At 37.9% G+C, this 19,956-nt stretch overlaps 1 protein-coding gene across 1 annotated transcript; it reads right to left on the bottom strand.

Moving 5' to 3' along the window:
- Nucleotides 1-6,765: 6,765 nt before the first annotated feature.
- LOC118277656 (caspase-1-like) lies at nucleotides 6,766-18,543 on the bottom strand. The gene is made up of 5 exons (XM_050696541.1): nucleotides 17,735-18,543; nucleotides 12,412-12,590; nucleotides 10,254-10,411; nucleotides 8,012-8,410; nucleotides 6,766-7,461 (listed from the first exon to the last, which is right to left on the bottom strand). Exons 1-5 carry the CDS (start codon nucleotides 18,399-18,401, stop codon nucleotides 7,236-7,238), a joined length of 1,629 nt encoding a protein of 542 aa, XP_050552498.1. The 5' UTR covers nucleotides 18,402-18,543; the 3' UTR covers nucleotides 6,766-7,235.
- Nucleotides 18,544-19,956: the final 1,413 nt, after the last annotated feature.

Genomic DNA, 19,956 nt, shown 5'->3' with positions numbered 1-19,956 from the left:
GATTTAGCACTTCGAAGCCGTTTACAATGTACTAACTGTCTTGTGCTAATCTTAGAATTTAAAGCGGATTGTTGACATCTTTACTTAGCTAATATTGGCAGAGAGTTTGTTCAAAATTACGCTTGGCTTTGAAGATTGAGGAAATTTGTTATCAAGGACTGAAAAACTGACTTTAGTTTCCTGAGAGTCAGGCAGTCTTCTACACTTTTAGCGATCCCAGACCCGCATGCCAACCTTGGGTATTATGGAAATCGGAAAAATCTGATATTATAGACACTAGGCATTCCGCCTGCGCCAAATGTAGACGTACCTTTTGGGCCATAGGTGCATAGAACGGGGCCGTATGTGCCCATCCAGTGACCTAAAGGAAGACGGCAGCACAGTGGTCACGTGCTGCCGTGCAACTTGCAAAACGAATGATTATGGGAGATACACGTCTCCATAAGGATGTGCCATAACAGGTATTTCACCATAGGGGCTTCAAAGCAGGTCTAATTAGAGGACTCGGTGCCCATTATCGGTGCTGAAGTTGGCCACCGGAGTGATTTTAGTGAGGTAAGTATAAAAGGCGGCTATTAAACGTTGATTTCTCCCATCATCAAAAAAAAAGGTATTACAGATACAGGTACACAATATTTTTTTCAGTGACTTGACTATTGCCTCCAACTTCGGCCACATCTTCGCTTCGCCGTTCTGGCAGTAAGGCCAAATGCAGACTTATCAACGCTAAAAAAAAGGATCATATCCATCCATATAAAAAGGATATAAGGAAAAGAGGGTGTTTCTTTGCGTATATTGCCCTGTACCTTCGAGTTCTTTAATGCTTAATTATATATGTTATTCTAAAATGACAGCACCAGGAACACAAAAGATTAGCGTCATATAGAAACTCGCCCACATTTTTGTATGTTGATGCAATGGCGCCGGCTACCTTGACTTAGTTATTAGCGCGGCTACTCAGCCGTCTAGATCTTCGGCTTATATTTACTGGACAGGTAAACTTGTGCACTGAGTCTGCCATATGGTTTCACTCTGTTTTCTATTAATCTGTACCTAATAGATAGCCAAAGTCAAAATTAGGCACTTTTGAAACGTCAAATTGAATCGTTTTGTGGTTCGATGATGGAAAGGACTAGGGGTAATCAAGTTGTGCAATTCCCCCGCACACTCTCCGAAACGTAAACTCTCCGGTAAAAAACGGAAAGGCTTGCAACTTTGCGCCTGTGTTCAATGTGTTCGAGCGCATCCAGCTGGTATTTAGCCGAGCCGTCCCAAAGGTGAGAACAGTACTCCATACATGACCGAACCTGCGCTTGGTACAGGCTCAGCAGTTGCTTCGGTGTGAAGTACCGTCTCACCCTCGAGAGGATACCCAACTTTCTACTAGTCAGGTGCGCCTACGACTCTATATAAGAGCTGAGCTCCCTATCTTGCACTCTGAACTGGTCCCATTTCACCGTAAACTTTGGACATTTATTTTTTATAAAATCTCACATATTTGTATATAAACTATACAATACATATTACTTGATTATTTCGCGTCTGGATATTTGTTTTTCCTTTACCTTTTTTTCAATGATTTTGTTTATATGTCTGTATTGGTAAAATAACCATACGGTTGGTGCAATGGTTGGTTGTGCATATTTTACGAGATCCAGAAATTATTGATCCAGTTCTGAGTGTGACGTTTATGTAGTAGTTATGTCTGTTTGTAAATGCACCTATAATACAGGGAAAAATCTATGTGTACAAACGTTTTATTCTTAAGATTTAAGAGCTCAAGATCCAAGAATCAGATTTAAAAATCCCGAATCTAGGTGATTCAGACTTTAGTCGAGTTAAAGTCTGAATCACCTAGATTCAGGGTTTTTAAATCTGATTCTTGGATCTTGAGCTCTTGACTAAATCAAATAAACAATGTCTTCAACTTTATACTTTTTTATAGTATAAGCCGGTAAATGAGCAGACGGATCACCTGATAGGAAGTAATCGCCGCTGCCCATGGACACTCGAAACCCCAGAGGGGGGTAATTGTGCCTCCGATTATCCGACTGAAATAGATGCCATCATCAGCCGGAACAATATGTCCACTGCTGAACAAAGATGTTTGACTTACGCATCATGCTTTTCAAATTAATTGGGAATGGTAGTCATTCAAAATTTAAAATAAGCTGCAGCCTCGGCGGCTGGTCGTAGTTTTATACATACATAATATCCAGCATCCCAAGTGATCTGATGGATGCAAAAACAGAAAGCTTGATAAAAACGCAACCATTAGCCCCTCCTTTTTAATCAAATGGGGGCAAACGTGCACATGGATCCCCTGACACTGCCTATGGACACCCGAAGCAACAGAGGAGTGCTAAATGTGTTGCCGGACTTTTGTAGGAGAGTTGGGGTCTGCGATAATACCTATCACTCGCACTATCACAACCACAGTTCCCCAGATCCGTGCAGAATATAAGACTTTATTAAAAAAAAAAACAACACCAGCCCACTGGCCTGCGCGACGTCGCCACATATGCGCACGCTGCTCATGATGAAGACTCCCTCTGTGAGTCGAAACATTTAAAGCTCCGTAAATATACGTAAGTAAACCGTGTTTGTTTTAATAATTTAGTATATCCCACGATAGTATTAAGTACTATAAACGTGAGTGATACCACGGCCTCACAGAAAACAGGCGTAAAACAATGCTTGCGTTGTGTTTCGTTGTATGAGAGAGGTTACCGGAATTCCTAACCCCCAAAAAGCCGGCAACGCACTTGTAATGTCTCTGGTGTTTTAAGTGTCCATGGGCGGCGGCGATTGCTTACCATCAGGGAAAAATATAAGATTTAGATTCAATTCGACCCCTACCAATCGCTATTTCACCTCTAAGCGCCAGTGCGAATCAAATTCACAGATCATAAAATATTCCGACAAATGCTAATTACCTATTTGCCAAATGAATCTAACCGAAATATCCGGTCAATGATGAATCTATTTGCATAATGAACTCAGAACTCATCAGACGGACAATTAACGTTTTAATTCTAACTGCTATCAAAGCAAATCTGACTAACATCTTATTTAGTCTAGGTTTAAAAATAAAAATGAACCGCCGAAGTGTTTGTATGTAGGTGCATAACTCTGTAATGACTGCACTGCATCGATTGATTAGGTAACAGAGGTGTAGACAGGATACATTATTCGGTTCGTCTATTATAGACCTGAGCTGCGGACTACCTAGCGGGTCTCGTTCGTTTGCTCGTTTGCCTCCTATTCCATAAAAAAAAGAAGAGTCAGACTTCGTTCCACTGTTCGGTTTCAAATTACAACTTATTTACATATTAAAATATGCTAACTGCAAAGTTTAATTAGGACTTTAGTATTAGTACAGCGGTTTTAATTAAAATTCCTTTTGAAGTATGTAATATCTTGTATTAGATTAATTTGCTAAACATCATTTTACGCAAGACTTAGCAAGCAGCACTTATCCTTAAAAAGAGTACGCATATAATAAATCTGTATAGTTCAACAAGATTGGTTAAAATCATAGAAGCACGGAAGAAAAGATGCTTCTCAAACAAGTATGCTGGCTAAACACCTGTCTTTTATTAGGGATAATCATCCAATGACTTCTCCCGCCTTGAGCGAGGCGATAGGGAGTGTCAGACTGTTACTGACTAAAAACCACCCCGAGTCCAGATAAACCCGCTAGTTAGTCCGCAGCTCCGGATTCGTACTAGTACCTAGGTAGTCTTAGGTATAAACATAGGTACGACCTTTTTGACTTTCTAAATGTTTGTACAACAATTACTTATTATGCTTACATATCCTGGTCGAACTGATTTACTTAATAAAAGATGGTCAAGCTAGCTGTATTGGTGCAGTACCTATTTTGCGTAAGAAATGAACTGGACAGTAACACTTTATGTACCATGAAAGTGAATAACTTTTACATTTATTTGCATAAATATATGAGTTCAGTGACTTCAGTAATGTGAAACCATCACATCAACATCAACTTGTAACGCCTCAGGTGTTTCGGGTGTCCATGGGCAGCGGCGATTGCTTACCATCAGGTGATCCGTCTGCTCGTCAACCGGCTTATACTACAAAAAAGACAGCCTATAAGTGGCCTCTTCCCACACGGAGAAGGTTTAAATATTAATCACCACGCTTGCTCAATGCAGATTGGCAATTTCAAACTTATAATTAGAAATTATAAATTCAGGATTCCTCACGATGTTTTCCTTCACCGTTTGACAGTGGTGTATAAATAATATTAGAAAGTACATATAAGTTGGAAAGTCCCATTGGTGGGTTTCGAAACCGCACCCTCGCGAGAAGCGAAGGGCGCGTCTACGAATTATCGCAATTGAACAGTTGAATGAAGAAAGAAAAAATATGATGTTGCCTGTTTTTCGGAGACATATCCCAGCTTTCAAAATGTATCATTCAAAGTCTATAATAAAAAGTTCTCCCACACACCTATAAGAATTCAAGACATTTAGTATGACATGGATAAGGAAAATGGAAGTTAAAATTAGGACACGCAAAACAGATGCTCTTTCGAATCGAACATGTGTTTACAATCGAACTTCCCACACTATCGTTGAAATATATTGATATTCAGAAACCCATTTTAATTTGCCCGCGCCCATACCGCGAATCGAAAACGTTAAATTTCGAACAACATTGTCTAGTCTATGCTCTTTAACAGAGATTGCGAACCTATGTACCAGTATCAAAGTATTTGTTAAAAATAAAATATTGATGTCCTAATTATACTCACAAAATGCTTATGACCTATTTTCCTACTACTGTAAGTAACAACTAAATACATATTTTTTTTTTGTTGGTGGAATATCATCCGATGGCCTTGGGCGAGGCAAGAAGGAGTGTCAAACTCTTACTGACTAAAAACCACCCCGTTCCTACTCCTGCTTTTTGTCTATTAGCCGGAGCCGGAGCCCCGATAAACCCGCTAGGTAGTCCGAAGCTCCGGATCAACTAAATACCTATGGAGTCTATTGATGGTGAACTGTCACCATAGCCTAAGTAGGTATACCTGAGGGCCTAGTGTGAGTTTTTTTTACGTTATCGCGTATATCGTTTAGCCATCTGATTGCTTGCTCCAAGATAACACAGGGCAAGCAAGAACTAACCGCGTAACGTTTCTATCGCGTTACGTAAATTAAACTCGCACTAGGTAGTCTGTGACACTAGAAGACCCGGTGCCCCTTACAGGTGCTCAGGGTAGCCACCGGAGTGGTTTTAGTGAGGTAAAAATACCACACTCCGTAGTCTTTTACCCCCAGAAAGCTTGTGCATTTTGAAGGATTCCCCCCCTTATCAAAAAAAAAGGTCTTCTGTGACACACAGTGGTGAGCCCAAACAATTAAATTGCGTGCCATTTCTTCTTTACTCTTTATTCCATTGACAAAGGTTTGCCATCCCTGCTCTAGGTTATTTTATTGCTCTAATTTATTTGTAAGAACAGACCAAAAGTATTCGAAGCAAAAGGGCGCCAACCATATTGGATTTATCCGTCAACGAACGTAAAAAGGAATGCGATGTTTTCAATTCGAATTTGGAATTTGGAACAATAAAGTGTAACCAGTAAATGGGTTACTCGTATTTGATGAACGAACCTTGGTCCACTTATCATAGCTTTTTTATTTGATAAAAAAATATTTATAGGTTAGGTCAGGGTTTCCCAAACTATGGGTCGCGACCCATTGGTGGGTCGCAAGCGAATTTTTAGTGGGCCTTGTCTGTAGAAAGACATACTAACCAACCGTTCTGTATTTTATTTTTCATATTGGTAACGGTTTAATTCCCTGAAGGTGGGTCCTGAGTTTAGGAACTTAATTTAGATAGGTCGTAGTCCAGACAACTTTGGGAACCACTGGCTTAGGTTATGTTTATTTTTTATTTGTTATCTGTTAACGGTATTTGTTTCCAGCCTGTGTTGTGGCAGATGGTAAAACAGCTGTTGGACAATAATATTATTATTTACAAAAGTTTATTAATAAAAGTGCTATCGGGGAATTTTATTAAACAGGTCACAATCAATTTAGTGCGTGTGACCAGGATAAAAGTTACGGACATGTTGTTCTTATTCTAGGTATTCGCTTATTGGAAAATACTTAACAAAAGTGAAATAGCTTATTGTTTATTTTACTCTGTGTTTCTCTGTCTTTAACTTATCAAAAACATCGCTATGACCAGTAGGGCTACTCCGGTTCTCGAATGCGAAGTTTCGTTTAATCTTCCCCCGTAGGTTTTATTGATTTACTAATAGAAATAGGTACTACAAATAACATTTTATTTTTAATTTCATATCAAAACCTATTTATTTATCTTCATTTAATTCGTTCATTTTTGTTCACGATAGTTCGCAATAAATAGAATTTGCGAAGTTTTTTCGTTGGTTCGTTCGTTGAATAAGAGTAGGCTTCCAGGTCTATCATGTTTTATTTACATGATGACCAACACGACAAACTTGATGACAAGTCTATTTCTTTAAATATTTCAGCCTTTCCTACAGTTGCACAGTAGTTGCATTTTTGACGCTGGCTGTAAAGACAAGCTTTGGGTGATTTTCACCAAAGATTATAAGGATTTACTACTGGATAGATGCTGGTCAATCTGTTCTAAAATAACAACGTAATTTCTTGAGTTCTCGAGCAAAGTTTAGAAGCTGAAAAGAGTAGGGAAGTACTCACTACGGGCTTAGCTACAGACGGGACTGGAATATCAATAAAAACAAAAGCGTCTTACGATTACATTTAATCAGAGAGATTATTAAAATTAAAACATATAAACATAAACAGCCTATAAGTTGCCACCAGTACATATATTAGCTCACTAGACCAAAGTCCTCTTCTCACACGGAGAAGGTTTGAGCATCAATCACCACGCTTGCTCAATGCGGGTTATCGATTTCAAAATTATAATTAGAAATTATCTCAGGTTCCTCACGATGTTTTCCTTCACCGTTTGTCAGTGGTGTCTAAATAATGTTAGAAAGGACATTATAACTCGGAAAAAGTCACATTGGTACTTGCCGTTAGTAGGTTTCGACCCAGCACCCTCGTGCATAAGAAGCGGGCGTGCTAAACCTCCGGACTACCACCAAATTAAAACAATTTGCCCCATTTATTAACCCATTGTGTGGCTGAACGCAGATCCACGCGAGACACAATGCATTTTGTATTTTTGTCTTATATACCGGCTACAAAAGCTTAATACGGCTGTGGTGTATTTTGCACTTGAGAGTTTTGTTGCGAATTATAGAAATAGAGGAATCTATAATACTTGCTAGATCGGGCATTGTTCATCAAATGCTTGCTGATAGCTTTACACATTTTGTCCTTAGCAGTGTTGAATTCAACGCCATCTTCGAATGTGTTCGCAACGTCCAAGAAGTTTTGGGCAGTTTCGTCGCATGGATTTTCTTCGACAAAGTACCTGTAATAGATAAATGGTTTATCTTACCTATCTAGAAAAAAAACAGAATGTTATTACGTATTTTATAAGGCTAAGGGTGCTTTTCCAGCAGATGTGCTATGCTACTCGTATATTGCTGTGAATGTGTGTGAATGCGTTTGGATTCCACCAATCATATTCATTGGTACACATAGCTTAGCACTGGTGGAAACGGATTCAGCTAAGCCACGTTTTTTTAAATAGAAAAATGCGTATTATGGGTATGTGCTATGAATGACTCCCTACACTTGTACACTCGAGCTGCGCAACTTCCTCGCACAGCTACTTTGCGGCGGCCCATCTTCATAGCACGTCTTACTCGCACAGCTACATAACTTAGTATGGGTGGAAACGGTCACATAGTTTCACAGTTTAGCTATTACATCTTCGTAACATACTTAAACGAAACAAATAATTTATGAATATATACAATTGTCGTATCCTATTTTCTTTCAGTCACCTTCAATTCCGCTTGAAGATCAAACTAGGATCACTATAGCCCACATCAGCTAACCACACAACAGAAACTCACCTCAAACAATCCCTCATATAGACGAAATGGTCCAGAAAACAGGAGCAAGGTCCGAACTGAACCAGCAAGGGTGTGACGGGCACTGAGCTGACATTGACGGCATCTAATACTTCATGCCGCGACTCGCTGGGCCTTCTCGACTGGTCCACATACGTCTCCTTCCTTCCTTTCTCCCCAAACTTCTTCAGGAACAGCTTTCTGATCAAAGTGGACGTCAATACTGGCATTTGCTTGTTCACGTTCATTTCAAATGTCCTTTTGTTGTATTCTTCATGTTGCTTGTCGATTGCCACCTCTCTCTTGACTTCTGTGAGAATGGATTCCAGATCCTGGGTTGGAGAGAGGCTGTCTATCTTCTTGCATAGGGTCTGGATGAACCAGGAGCCGTAGAGCTCGTTTCTGGAACAAAAAAGGGTGATTTTGAAATTACTTCATTATTAAGAGTTGTTTTAAGGTTCATGTAAATTAAACATTTAGAATAGGTATTCTTCTATCACTTTTTAAGCTGAAAATCATGTCATCGGACAGTATATTTTTCCAGCCAGCAATAGTTTGGACATTTACCTAATAATATTTAGTCAAGTATACCTACTCATACTACGAACCCAATTAAGCCCAATTAACTACCGCACTCAGAGACATTTAATGATTACTTAAACTATTGTTTAGTTACGATTTTGTTCCGAAAACAATTGCTAAGGACTGGGTTAAGTCACCATTAAATGACTCTGAGTACGGCGGTTAAACTATCGTTACAAAATTTATTTATTTATTTATTTTATTTCTTCATGCACATGAGTGTGTACACTAGGTGGGCTTAATGCCGCAGGCATTCTCTACCAGCCAAACCTACAGGTGATGCAATGAAGAACCAGTGGTAGGTGCATGGACCAAGCAAATTAAGAAAAGCTCAAGGAGAGAAAAAAATACATTATACTTTCTAACACAAACATATACCAAAATATATTTAAATAATATAGAAACATAATAAACCTACATAATAACAATACATATACTATCTACATATCATAATATATACATACTACTTATAGTGAAGATCAAGATGAACCCTCTGATAACCTCTTCAAAAGAAGCTCCCGAACTCTCCGCTTGAACGTCAAACGACCAGACAGCATCCTGATATCGGTGGGGAGCGCGTTCCACAGCAAGATAGATTGAATAAAAAAAGAAGAATGAAGGAATTTTGTGTGATGAGTAGGACACTGAAGGAGACGGTTATTGGAAGATCGTAGATATTTGCTGTGGTTGGCGCAAGTGTATTGAAAGAGAGAGGAAAGATAGTTAGGCGAAGAAAGTGAATCGAGGAGGGAAAAAAGTGTGGTAAGCGCCCTTTGCTCCCTGCGCTGGCGTATGGGCAGCCACTTTAATTGCAGCCGATGTGCAGAAACGTGATCATATTTACGCAGGTTGAAGACGAATCGAATGCAGTTATTCAGAAGTCGGTCAAGTTTATTGAGGAGATCTGCATTCAGGTCGTAATAACAAACATCCGCATAGTCAATAATAGGGAACAATAAGGCCTGCACTAGCATTGACTTGGTGGTAGACGGAAGCAAGTTCTTAATGCGATAAAGAGACCGCAGTGACCCGGTGACCTTTTTGCACACATTTGTGACTTGTGCCTGCCAGTTCAGATTGCTGTCAATGAGCAAGCCGAGATTTTTGACGTCACTACTGAACGGCACGATCGCACCATCGAAGACAACAGGCGGCAGGGATGTATTGTCAACCTTGCCCAGAGACCGAGAGCTTCCGATGATGATCGCCTGGCATTTGTTGGGGTTCACCGCAATTCCAAACCGTGCCGACCAGCTGCTGATGGCAGACAAGTCAGCATTAATTTTAGTGATGGCGCTCGGTAAGTCATCAAAGCCGGCCTGACAATAAATCTGCAAGTCGTCGGCATACAGATGGTACGAACACTGAAGTTCTGAGGTGATTAGATTAATAAATATGGAAAATAAGAGAGGTGAAAGTATGCCGCCTTGAGGAACGCCAGCTTTTAATTCGCGCCAATTAGATGTTGAGTCACCATGTTTGACCGACTGCTGACGCTCCTGAAGATAAGAAGAGAACCATTCCAGTGACTCGCCAGAGACCGTAAGGTGGGATAGGATACCTAAAAGGATGTCGTGACTGACCATATTGAAGGCATTCGAGAAGTCGAGAAGCAAAATCTGTGTCTACTAAATGTTAGTTCCAAAAATTACATGCTAATTACCTATGTGAAGCCCTGCCAACATAGGAACTATGCAGGATCAGCAGGTCAGACTCCACAGGCAGGATGTAAGGCTCTAGATCCTCTTCATCCACGTCTTTCCTGATCTTCCCAGAGTGGAAGACTAGTTGTCCTTGTGTGATCTTCGTACCACGGCATGCCTGGAATGAGATATTTAATTTATGAGGCAATTGAACATTTTGGCAAGATTCATAGGAATCTCCAAGAAGTTTGTTGTATGTAAACTAGTAAACTACCTATATTTTATGTTTTCCGTATTTTTATGGGCAAGCCCGCCACAACCCCCCAAGCCGCTGCAACTCCTGTAAGCCAGGATCTACAGTAGATACAATCATGAAAATACTGGAGCACTGAAACACTGAAGTCCTGCGCGTCCCAGAGATATGAATCTTGGATCCCGTAACGAAACAAATCAGAAGATGTTATCAGAGGAGAAGAAACGTAAACGATACTTTCCACTTTTCTCAGTGAATTTAATGCAGGAGACAGAATGACTTTAACCTAAAGGTACAAAAGAGACTGAAATGCATTTCGTATGCTATATTATATTACGTGTCTGTATTAGGAATATTTATAGGAGAATATGATAGCTTTTCATACTTGATAAATATAGACCCAATACCTTTATAAGTATAAAATGGTATTGCTTTGTGGTCCTTTTTAAGAGTTAACCTACCACATCATTTCATGATTCGGTTATAAATTGTAATTATTTTAGTAATTTTCTATTAAAAGAAACACGCCCCTATTTCTATGCAACGTATATTCGTAACTATAAATGTATAATAATTCTTAATAGCCTAAACCTCATAATAGCCTCAACCACACCCACAATTACTAACACACACATTGCTCAACCTAGATGCAATATTGCAACACTTTATCAATGGAATACTACGTCAAATTTGCAAAGTTCCGCATTCACACACGTATACAATACGAAACAGAAACATAAACAAACGAATATGACTCATAACACTAATAGATATAAAGAAAATACCACATTTGGACTTTGTTCTTTCGATTCTATCGATAAAAGGTATAACAATAACAGAATGACTAACATTCGGCAATGAAATTACTCTATGATCTGATAGGCTATCGGAAATGTCACTCCATTGGCGGATTAACATCAAGGCCGGATCCAATTCCTAAAGGGGTTGACAAATTATTAGCTGTACACTCTTATCTGATAAGAATCAAAGAAACTGTGTTATGAGAGAATTTCGAGCCACATTGTCTGATATTGCTATCGATTTAACCAGGGTTTCCCAAACTATGGGTTGCGACGCATTGGTGGTTCGCCAGCAAATTTTTAATGGGCCTTGTCTATAAAACACGCACTAAGCAACCGTTCTGTATTAAATTTTTCACATTGGTAATGGCTTAATTCCCTGAAGATAGGTCTTAACGTCAAAGCAAATAATACAATATTAAAAAAAAAATGTCTGTCTGCCAGTCAGTCCTTTAGTGACGCTATTCACTCGTTCCAAAGTCAAAGTCAAAGTCAAATCATTTATTTCAAATAGACCAGGAAGGCACTTTTGAACGTCAAAGCAAATATAATAATATTAATAACGTCTGTCTGTCGGTCAGTCCTCTAGTGAAGCTATTTGCTCGTTCCAAAGTGTAGATTCCTATGGAGAAGAACGAGCAAGAAACTCCATAGGTTACTCTTTTTCAATTTTCAAACTGTACCTACATTCTTATGGAAAAGAACGAGCAAGAAACTCCATAGATGCTGCTGTTGGAAATGCTAAGAGATCTAATTCTTCTTACATTTGAAGATGTGAAGACCTACGCACAGTTTGCCACGAGTTTGTTTAAGGGTGTTCTCTCATATACGTTGCACACAAAACACACCCTTACAACTACAAAAATAGATTTCAAATTCCTCTTTTTTTTGTTTTAAAAAAAACGATGCCCCACATTAGGATTTTCTCCTGTGTCGTGGGTGCATTTACAAACATACAATTTCACATGCACATGACACCCAGACCCGAAACAACAATTTGTGGATCACACAAAGAGTTGCTCCGTGCAGGAATCGAACCCGCTACCCATTGCACGGCAGCCAGTTGCCCAGCCACCGCGCCAACCGTGCAGTCAAATGATTAAGTCTTTTAATCTAAAAACTCACCTGAATGATAATTATCTTAGGCTTGGTCACCAGGGTAGGCTTGGAGGAGTCCTTGAAATGGTTGATCACTTCAATCTCGCTGTACTGCTGATCTTTTGCCCTCAGCAGGCCGTTATTGGAGCCGTGAGTCAAGATGGCCACCGCCACACAGCCATAGTCTGTGAAGTCCTTCTCGCTAACTGAAATGAGGTGAAAAAAGTATTTTATGGCCCGTTTCTTAACACATGGAGACCTGTAACACAGGTATTCCTAGTACAAGCTCCAGTCTCCACAACACCATCAATATTGTTATTAAATTTGTACTATTTTTCATTCTGGTGGAGAAAAATAAACGCTATTTGTATTGTATTGTACATTGATCGCCGTGGTGGTCACCCGTGACTGACGTTAGCGGAGGATTTGCCTTCAACAGTTTTCTATTGGCAGTCAAAGACTTAAACAACGGTGGGCTTGGATCTGGTGTGCTGACTGCTGTAATTAATAACCGATTCTAATCTTAAATCTCTGAATCGTTCTTGGGAAGAAACAGAAACTCCATATAACTGATGTTCAAAGGATCTCAAATACTCAAGTCCAAACATTTTTAGAATGAGATCAGTACGAGTTTGCTTTATGTTTAACAAAATCGAAACTTGAGCGTTCTGATTGGTTGGTTCATCGGAGCCAGCCAATCAGAGCGCCGAACGAGCTCTTGTTAAACGTATAGCAAACTCGTACTAAGGGTAATGATTGGTTGGTTCATCAGAGCTAGCCAATCAGAGTGCCGAACGCGCTCTCGTTTCGTTCTCGTTAAACGCAAAGCAACTTCGTACTAAGGCCCCTGATTGTATGGCTCAATAAATATTACTTAAGCAATTATGTAAATTAAGCAATTTCGGCAATAAATTCGTAAGTCATCAGGGACTTCCATAAAATAAGGTACTTTCCCTACATTATATTTTTATAATAATGTAAGTACTAAGTATTTCATATCACTCTCATTAATTAGCATTTAAAAGTAAATAAACTGATATCACAGAAACAAAAATGAATCATCAATTTAAAAAAAGTACAGATTATGATGCACAGTAGGGAAGTTATTTAACCCTTAAAGTCGCAAGATATGTTTTGCAAATAAAACCAACTAGAATCATTTTTAACGGTATATTAGGCATATAAAACAAGTAAGAAAAATACAAAAAAAAATCTGAAAATAATACTTTTTGGAAAAACATATGTATAAAATACCATACATTGCCACACTCGTTGAAAATAATAAGACATTAGCAATGTATAGCATACTATACATAGCACCATATTACTACTTCATGTGGTACGCCATGAAACAGTTTCTACCCTTAACATAACATAGATGGACTTTGCATTTAGTGCACATTGTACTCGCTTGACCTCCTCTGCAATATTTACACCTTTGATACCCAGTTAACTGAGGCTAATGATCGTATTTATCGAACCGCACATCATCAACAGGTCTTTCGGCCATCGGTTTCTTGATCTTTTTCTTTTCAGGTACAGATTCTATATCTTTCACAGGCACTATTCTATCACGTTTCAGAAGTCCAGCATATATTTCGTAACGAAAATCTTTTAGGCGATCTTGCTTTCTCTTGTTATTTATTTGTTTATCATGTCTACGACGTAGTAGCCAAGCATTATTTACGCATATGTCCAACAATTGTGAAAAAATATTCATGTACCATCTGTGAGATTTTATACTTGTGCGGTACAATGCAATTAGCATATCCGCCAAATCCACACCTCCCATATGGCGGTTGTAATGCTTGACAATTTGTGGACATGATACGTCGACACGACTTTTCGACTCTCTGCTGAAGAGCTTACCAGTCTGACATGCTTATTGTCAAACCACTTGACCACACTTAACTTGTTTTCATTGCATACCACTTGCGTAAATGCCCCTCTTCCTTTCTTTTTCAGTAATTTGTCATTGGTCATTTTACGTTCTGCATCTTTTAATCGGTTTTTTCTTACAGTCCCCAGACTAAATATACCGTAATTTTCTCGTAATATGTATACTAATTCTAAAGACGTAAAATAATTATCAAAATATACGCTACATGCCTGTTTTCTTATAGTTTTGCACAACGCTAACACTATCTTCCCTCCGACACCCAAAGACTCTTCTGTATCGGTAAACTGCACGCCTCTAAATGTATCGTCACCACCGTAAAGTAGAAAGTCGTAAATGATACCAGATACGCCAGCTCGAACCAGATTTTTAAAACCCCACTTACTCGGTTTATTTGGGTTATACTGGCGACGACTACCTGCTTTTTTGCCTTTGTATGGTATAACCATCTCATCAATACTGAAAGCATTTTCTTCTTCGATGGATAAACATTGAGCTCGAATACTTTCAATTAGGGGTCGTACTTTATAATACCTATCCGAGGTATCCGCTTGAGTATTGTCTGTAAAATGAATAAATCGTCTTATTTGCTGAAAACGCTTCAAGGGCATAACATCTGCAATTTTGCCATACCTAAACGATGATTTCCAATAGTCTTTATATGACGGTAATACTACTATACCCATTAGAATGTTAATGGCAAGAAAATCTAATATTTCTTCTTCTGAAACTTTGATTGATTTTCCAGTTTCTTGAACACTGTACAAATTGGTATTCGTCATTATATGGCTTATCATATCTCGGTGAAAAAAACGATAAAAATAGTCTAAGGGAGACCAATTAACCGGAACTTCATCTTCAAACGTAGGATCAGGTATATCAGCTCTGTGTTGAAATGACACTTTCTTCCAACGGAACCGCAAGTTCAGCTTTTTGATTCGGGGTCTTTTTACTCTATTCACGGAAACAGAAGGTGCAGAACGTTTTCTTTGTCCACGTGTTGTTAAAGGTGTGGCTATCGTCATAGAAGTAGATGGTTGGACAGAAGGTACAGACCGCAACGAAGAAATTGAAGGTATTGCGTCATAGTTGCATTGCGTAGGGCTTGGGAATACTGCGTTCAGGATTGGTGTAAGAGGTACTTGAAACGCCTCTTGCTCAACTTCAGATGGTTCTACCTCTTCTTCTGAAAGACTGGTTGATGAAGTGGAACTTCCGAGAATGTCGAGCCTTTCAAAAGACGAATCTAGTGATGGAGCATCTGAACTCTCAACCGACTTAGCTTCATCACCACTAGTTGATCCATTACTAGCGTCAGAACCAGCACTTCGCGCAGGAACTAAAGATAATATGCGTCTGGCTCTTCCGTACATTGTTATCTAAAACGAAACAAACATGCACCTCAACCATCACCCAAATAAAAGCCAAAAAGTTAGTTATGCGTCATGCAGAACTCTTATCACACCAAAATCTATTAGTTTCATGCTAGTAGCAATGCATAGTATCCTATACAAGTATGAACAGTGTTCATTAGTAGCGATTGTAGCATTGTATAGTATTCTATACAAATAAAAATTATGGCAAATAGTCATGATTGTGGCATTGTATAGTATACCATACATGGATAGAAACAAGAAAATATAATCCAAATTTGATAATTTTGAAGTAATTTATGTGACAAAATTGTTATAATAAATATTCACCTTTATGATTTATGCATTATATATCTACAATGAGTGATAAAAACACGAAAATAAACAAAACTTACCTGGACAACAATTTGTAACCGCGGACTGTTCGTTATTTTTCACAACTGTTTAAAATTTACCACAGATTAGCTATGTGTTGTCATTTTGATTTAAAGCGAAACGTTCAGAAATGTCATTCGTAATGATTAATTCCAAATAAAATGAGTAGAAATTTAGTAACATTTTTGTAAAGTAAGATGTATATTATACTATACAAAGTCACTTTAAGGGTTAAATATCCTGTTATCTCTGTTTCATCTAATGACGTCACTGTTTATTTGACTCATTCGTTTTTTACTTCAAAATTACCTCAAGTGCTGACTGATGGTCGATGCATCTTAGTTTGTGCATATTTGTTTTTTTTTTATTTCAGATACTCAACGATCGGTACTCAACTAATTTTAATAGTTACCATTCCAAATTAGGTCTCGTTAAGGGACTACACACTTGACAAAGGCATTTTTCATATAAGCTTAATATAAGTTCTTTACTGTTACACTCAGTCATTTAATGGTTACTTAACCCAGTCCTTAGCAATTGCTTTCCATACAAATTCGTTACTAAGGAATATTTTAAGTCAATCATTAAATGTCTCTGTCTGCAGATAGGTACGGTTCAATATCGAATAGCACACCTAGTAAACAAACAAACGCTATTGTTGGTTAATTAAAAAAAAAAATATTCGCCTATTATTTCACCTAAGAACCACACAATCTGCTCAACAAATTTATCCTTTACTAGAAACAATGCAACAAAGTTATTTGTAACAAAACAAGTATTAGACGTGGTTACAATCAACAAGAATGTGCCCCACACGACCACTCCTTGCAACTGAGACTAATCTCACATCTAAACCTCCAATTAACTTGAGGCGTGACTGAACAAAGACATTTCTAAAATGCTTGTAGTTTGATCAATTTAATTAAGTACTTAAACAGCTTTTTGATCAAAATTTTATTGGGAATATGTGATATTTTTATCATAACTATCGCTAATTTTGTTAAGAATCACAAAATATACCATAAAAAAGTGATACATAGCGGTTTTCACTTACGAGTAATTATGGTATGGTATAGTATGATATGGTAATTATGTACCGTAATTTTATAATAACTTTCGTGAGACATGTTAAATTAACTACAAAATATCACGCATAGGTGGAGAAAAGCTCTACTAGTTTCGAGTTACAGAGGGATTCTTTATCATGAGCAGTGTGCGCAGATGCGGCGACGCGACGTCGCGCAGTCTACTCCTTTTCCTTTATTAATGTACGTGAGTAAAAAATTAGTTTTTGGATAACTAAAAGAAGTTTCGAAAAGAAGACATTTGCTCACCCTAAGAAAAAGTATTCTACACCATTAGCTGTATAGCAGAAACTAAAAAAAATCGACTAGCAAAATATGCTCATGATTAAAACCTAACAATTATAATTAAAACTAATCTAGAAATTACCTTCTTAGATACTACCTACCTATACCAACCGATACCTACTAACTATGTAAGAATTAATTAACTAGAAGATTTTAGTTAATTACTAGTACAATATCTAATTTACTAAAAGAAAGAATTTACTAGAAGCAATTTACGTACTTTCTTGTCTAAGCCAAGACATAATTGTATAATAAAATATCGTCCACATAAATCTAAAATTATCCAAACAAAAGATTATTCTATTGACGGATAACCTTATCATATAAGTACTTACATGTTTTCAATTCCTTAAACAACTCATCTTTGGTCAAATTGTTGTGTGGAGTCACTTCAAAACCATAATTGGTAAAGGTCCTAGTCAAAGCCTCAACGTCTTTTTCAGTTCCAAGCCGAGGCAGATGTCCATCAATTTCCTTCTGATTAAAAATAATCATTGCATGTTTACTAAAATTCTCTAATTCATACGTTGTCGCTTCTTTCGGCAACGCCCTTGTGTTGATCCGTGTATATTTATTTTCTCCATTCTCAAATACGGATTCTTCTTCAATTTGTAATTTGTCTACGTTACTTTCTAGAGTTTCTACATATTCATCATTTATGTATTTTACTTTTTCAGGTGCGTTTTGGTATTCTGGTGCCACAGACATCATGGCGTCAGTAGATACACGGTTTTCATTGAGATCAGCTGATTCATCGGCATTTGCTCGGTAAATTACAGACTTATTAGAATCATCTTCTGTTTCATCTGCCCCACTGCCATTTTCATCCGTTAAGATTGGATCTTCTACCGATTCTAAGGTCTCTGATTCGCTTTTGTTATCTCCATTGTTGTCTTTTGCCTTTTTGCCTGATTTTCCTTTCTTCTTCTTTTTCCCTTTACCTTTTCGTGCCATGAAGAAGATGCCAGGGTAGGTCTGGAAGTACTCAGTTTCGTTCTCCATTTTCTGTGTTTAAAACAGTAATTGCGAGAGGACCACGCGTGAGTTTCTTCACTCATACACACTTGCACATATACTCTCCACTCGTTTCACGTCCACCGCCTATCAATTTCGATGTATTTGACAATTTATTTTGCAATATCGTTAGTTATCTGTTCTGTTCTATTATAATAATTTAATCTTATCATTCCGATAGTGCAGGCATCGACATCAGGGACTTATGTGGTGACATCATACACCATATTTCGTGTCATACAACATTCTATCTTGCGTAATGGTTTTAGAAGCGATTAAGGAAAAAAGTTAAAAAATCCCCATATTTAAACAGTTATTCTCAAAAGTACCTACATCAATCAAAACGCCTGTTTAAAAATGTATGGCAAAATCTTATCAATTAGATTATCTGCGCATCTAAAACTTATTTACAAAGCGTCATTAATATGTTGACGCAAAATAAAACAAACGTTTCGCAATCTAACATACCTACCTAAATACGAATTAATGATAAGCTAAATAATTTGCATATTAATTATCTACTTCCAAATCTATGCATTGTATCGATTAAAAATGGGGCCTTTTCTGTGTACTGACATGTTTGTATTGTGTATGTTTTTTATGGAATAGGTGGCAAACGAGCAAACGAGTCACCTGATGGTAAGCGATCAGCACCGCTCCTGGACACCCGCAACGCCAGAGGAGACACAGGTGCGTTGCCGGCCTTTTAAAAAGGAATATATTCTTTTCTTGAAGGTTTGAAGGTCGTATCGGTTCGAGTAGATACCTAGGTAATTAGGCAGCCTTATCACATAAGAATCAAGATCACAAGTTTCATTTCCGTATTGCACATGAGTTGCGTAATGAGTTTACGTTGTAGACTCATCATTAACAACCTGTAAGTGGACACTGCTGACCATAAGCCTCTTCTTGCACAAAGCTTTGAACATGAATCACCACGCTTGCTTAATGCGGTTTGGCTATTTCAAAATTATATTTAATAAGGAATTAGTTAAATCTTAAAGTAAATTGTGCCTAAAAATATAGTAAAGCAATAAGGTAACTGAAAATTTATTGCTCAGACTTTTTTGTGAGGCGTCATACAATAATAGTATTTTCGTATTCGTGTGTAATGATGAAATGTACCATTTTTTATTATTTTTCAACTCCTATCTATTGAAAAATCTTATCTTATCTACTTATCTAGTTATTTATTTTGCAAGTAATCTGTGTAAGTTCTTTATTTATTTCTAATCCTTGATAAATACATTTTTAAATATTCAATTATTAAAAAAAAAACATTTAAAAATATAAAAAGCAGTAGCTCACCAGTAATGGGAGAAATCCAAGCTACCGGCGGCCAGGTCTCAAGAGAGAGGAATTTCCGGATAGTACACGCCATGTCCAAAAGTACTGTTTTCTGTATCAGGCCTGTGATCAGACTCTTGACCCTACCATCTAACGTTAGCCTACGCAGGTGTTGGTCGAGGTTTTTGGCTATGCGGCCATTGGCAGCCATGACTATCGGCATCGGCACAATAATTACTGAATCTTCATTTCACAT

This window comes from Spodoptera frugiperda, chromosome 10 (genome assembly GCF_023101765.2).
Source record: "Spodoptera frugiperda isolate SF20-4 chromosome 10, AGI-APGP_CSIRO_Sfru_2.0, whole genome shotgun sequence".
In the NCBI taxonomy this organism is placed as follows: Eukaryota; Metazoa; Arthropoda; class Insecta; order Lepidoptera; family Noctuidae; genus Spodoptera; species Spodoptera frugiperda.
This window is presented reverse-complemented; position numbering and strand designations above follow the sequence as displayed.

What these genes read in the sequence shown, in the direction of transcription:
- LOC118277656 (XM_050696541.1), bottom strand. Translation starts at nt 18,401, where the DNA reads ATGGAGAACGAAACTGAGTACTTCCAGACCTACCCTGGCATCTTCTTC. An exon ending in GTTTAAGGAATTGAAAACAT is followed by an intron (nt 12,591 to 17,734) that starts GTAAGTACTTAT and finishes ACCTCATTTCAG; the next exon opens with TTAGCGAGAAGGACTTCACA. An exon ending in TATATGAGGGATTGTTTGAG is followed by an intron (nt 7,462 to 8,011) that starts GTGAGTTTCTGT and finishes TATCTATTACAG; the next exon opens with GTACTTTGTCGAAGAAAATC.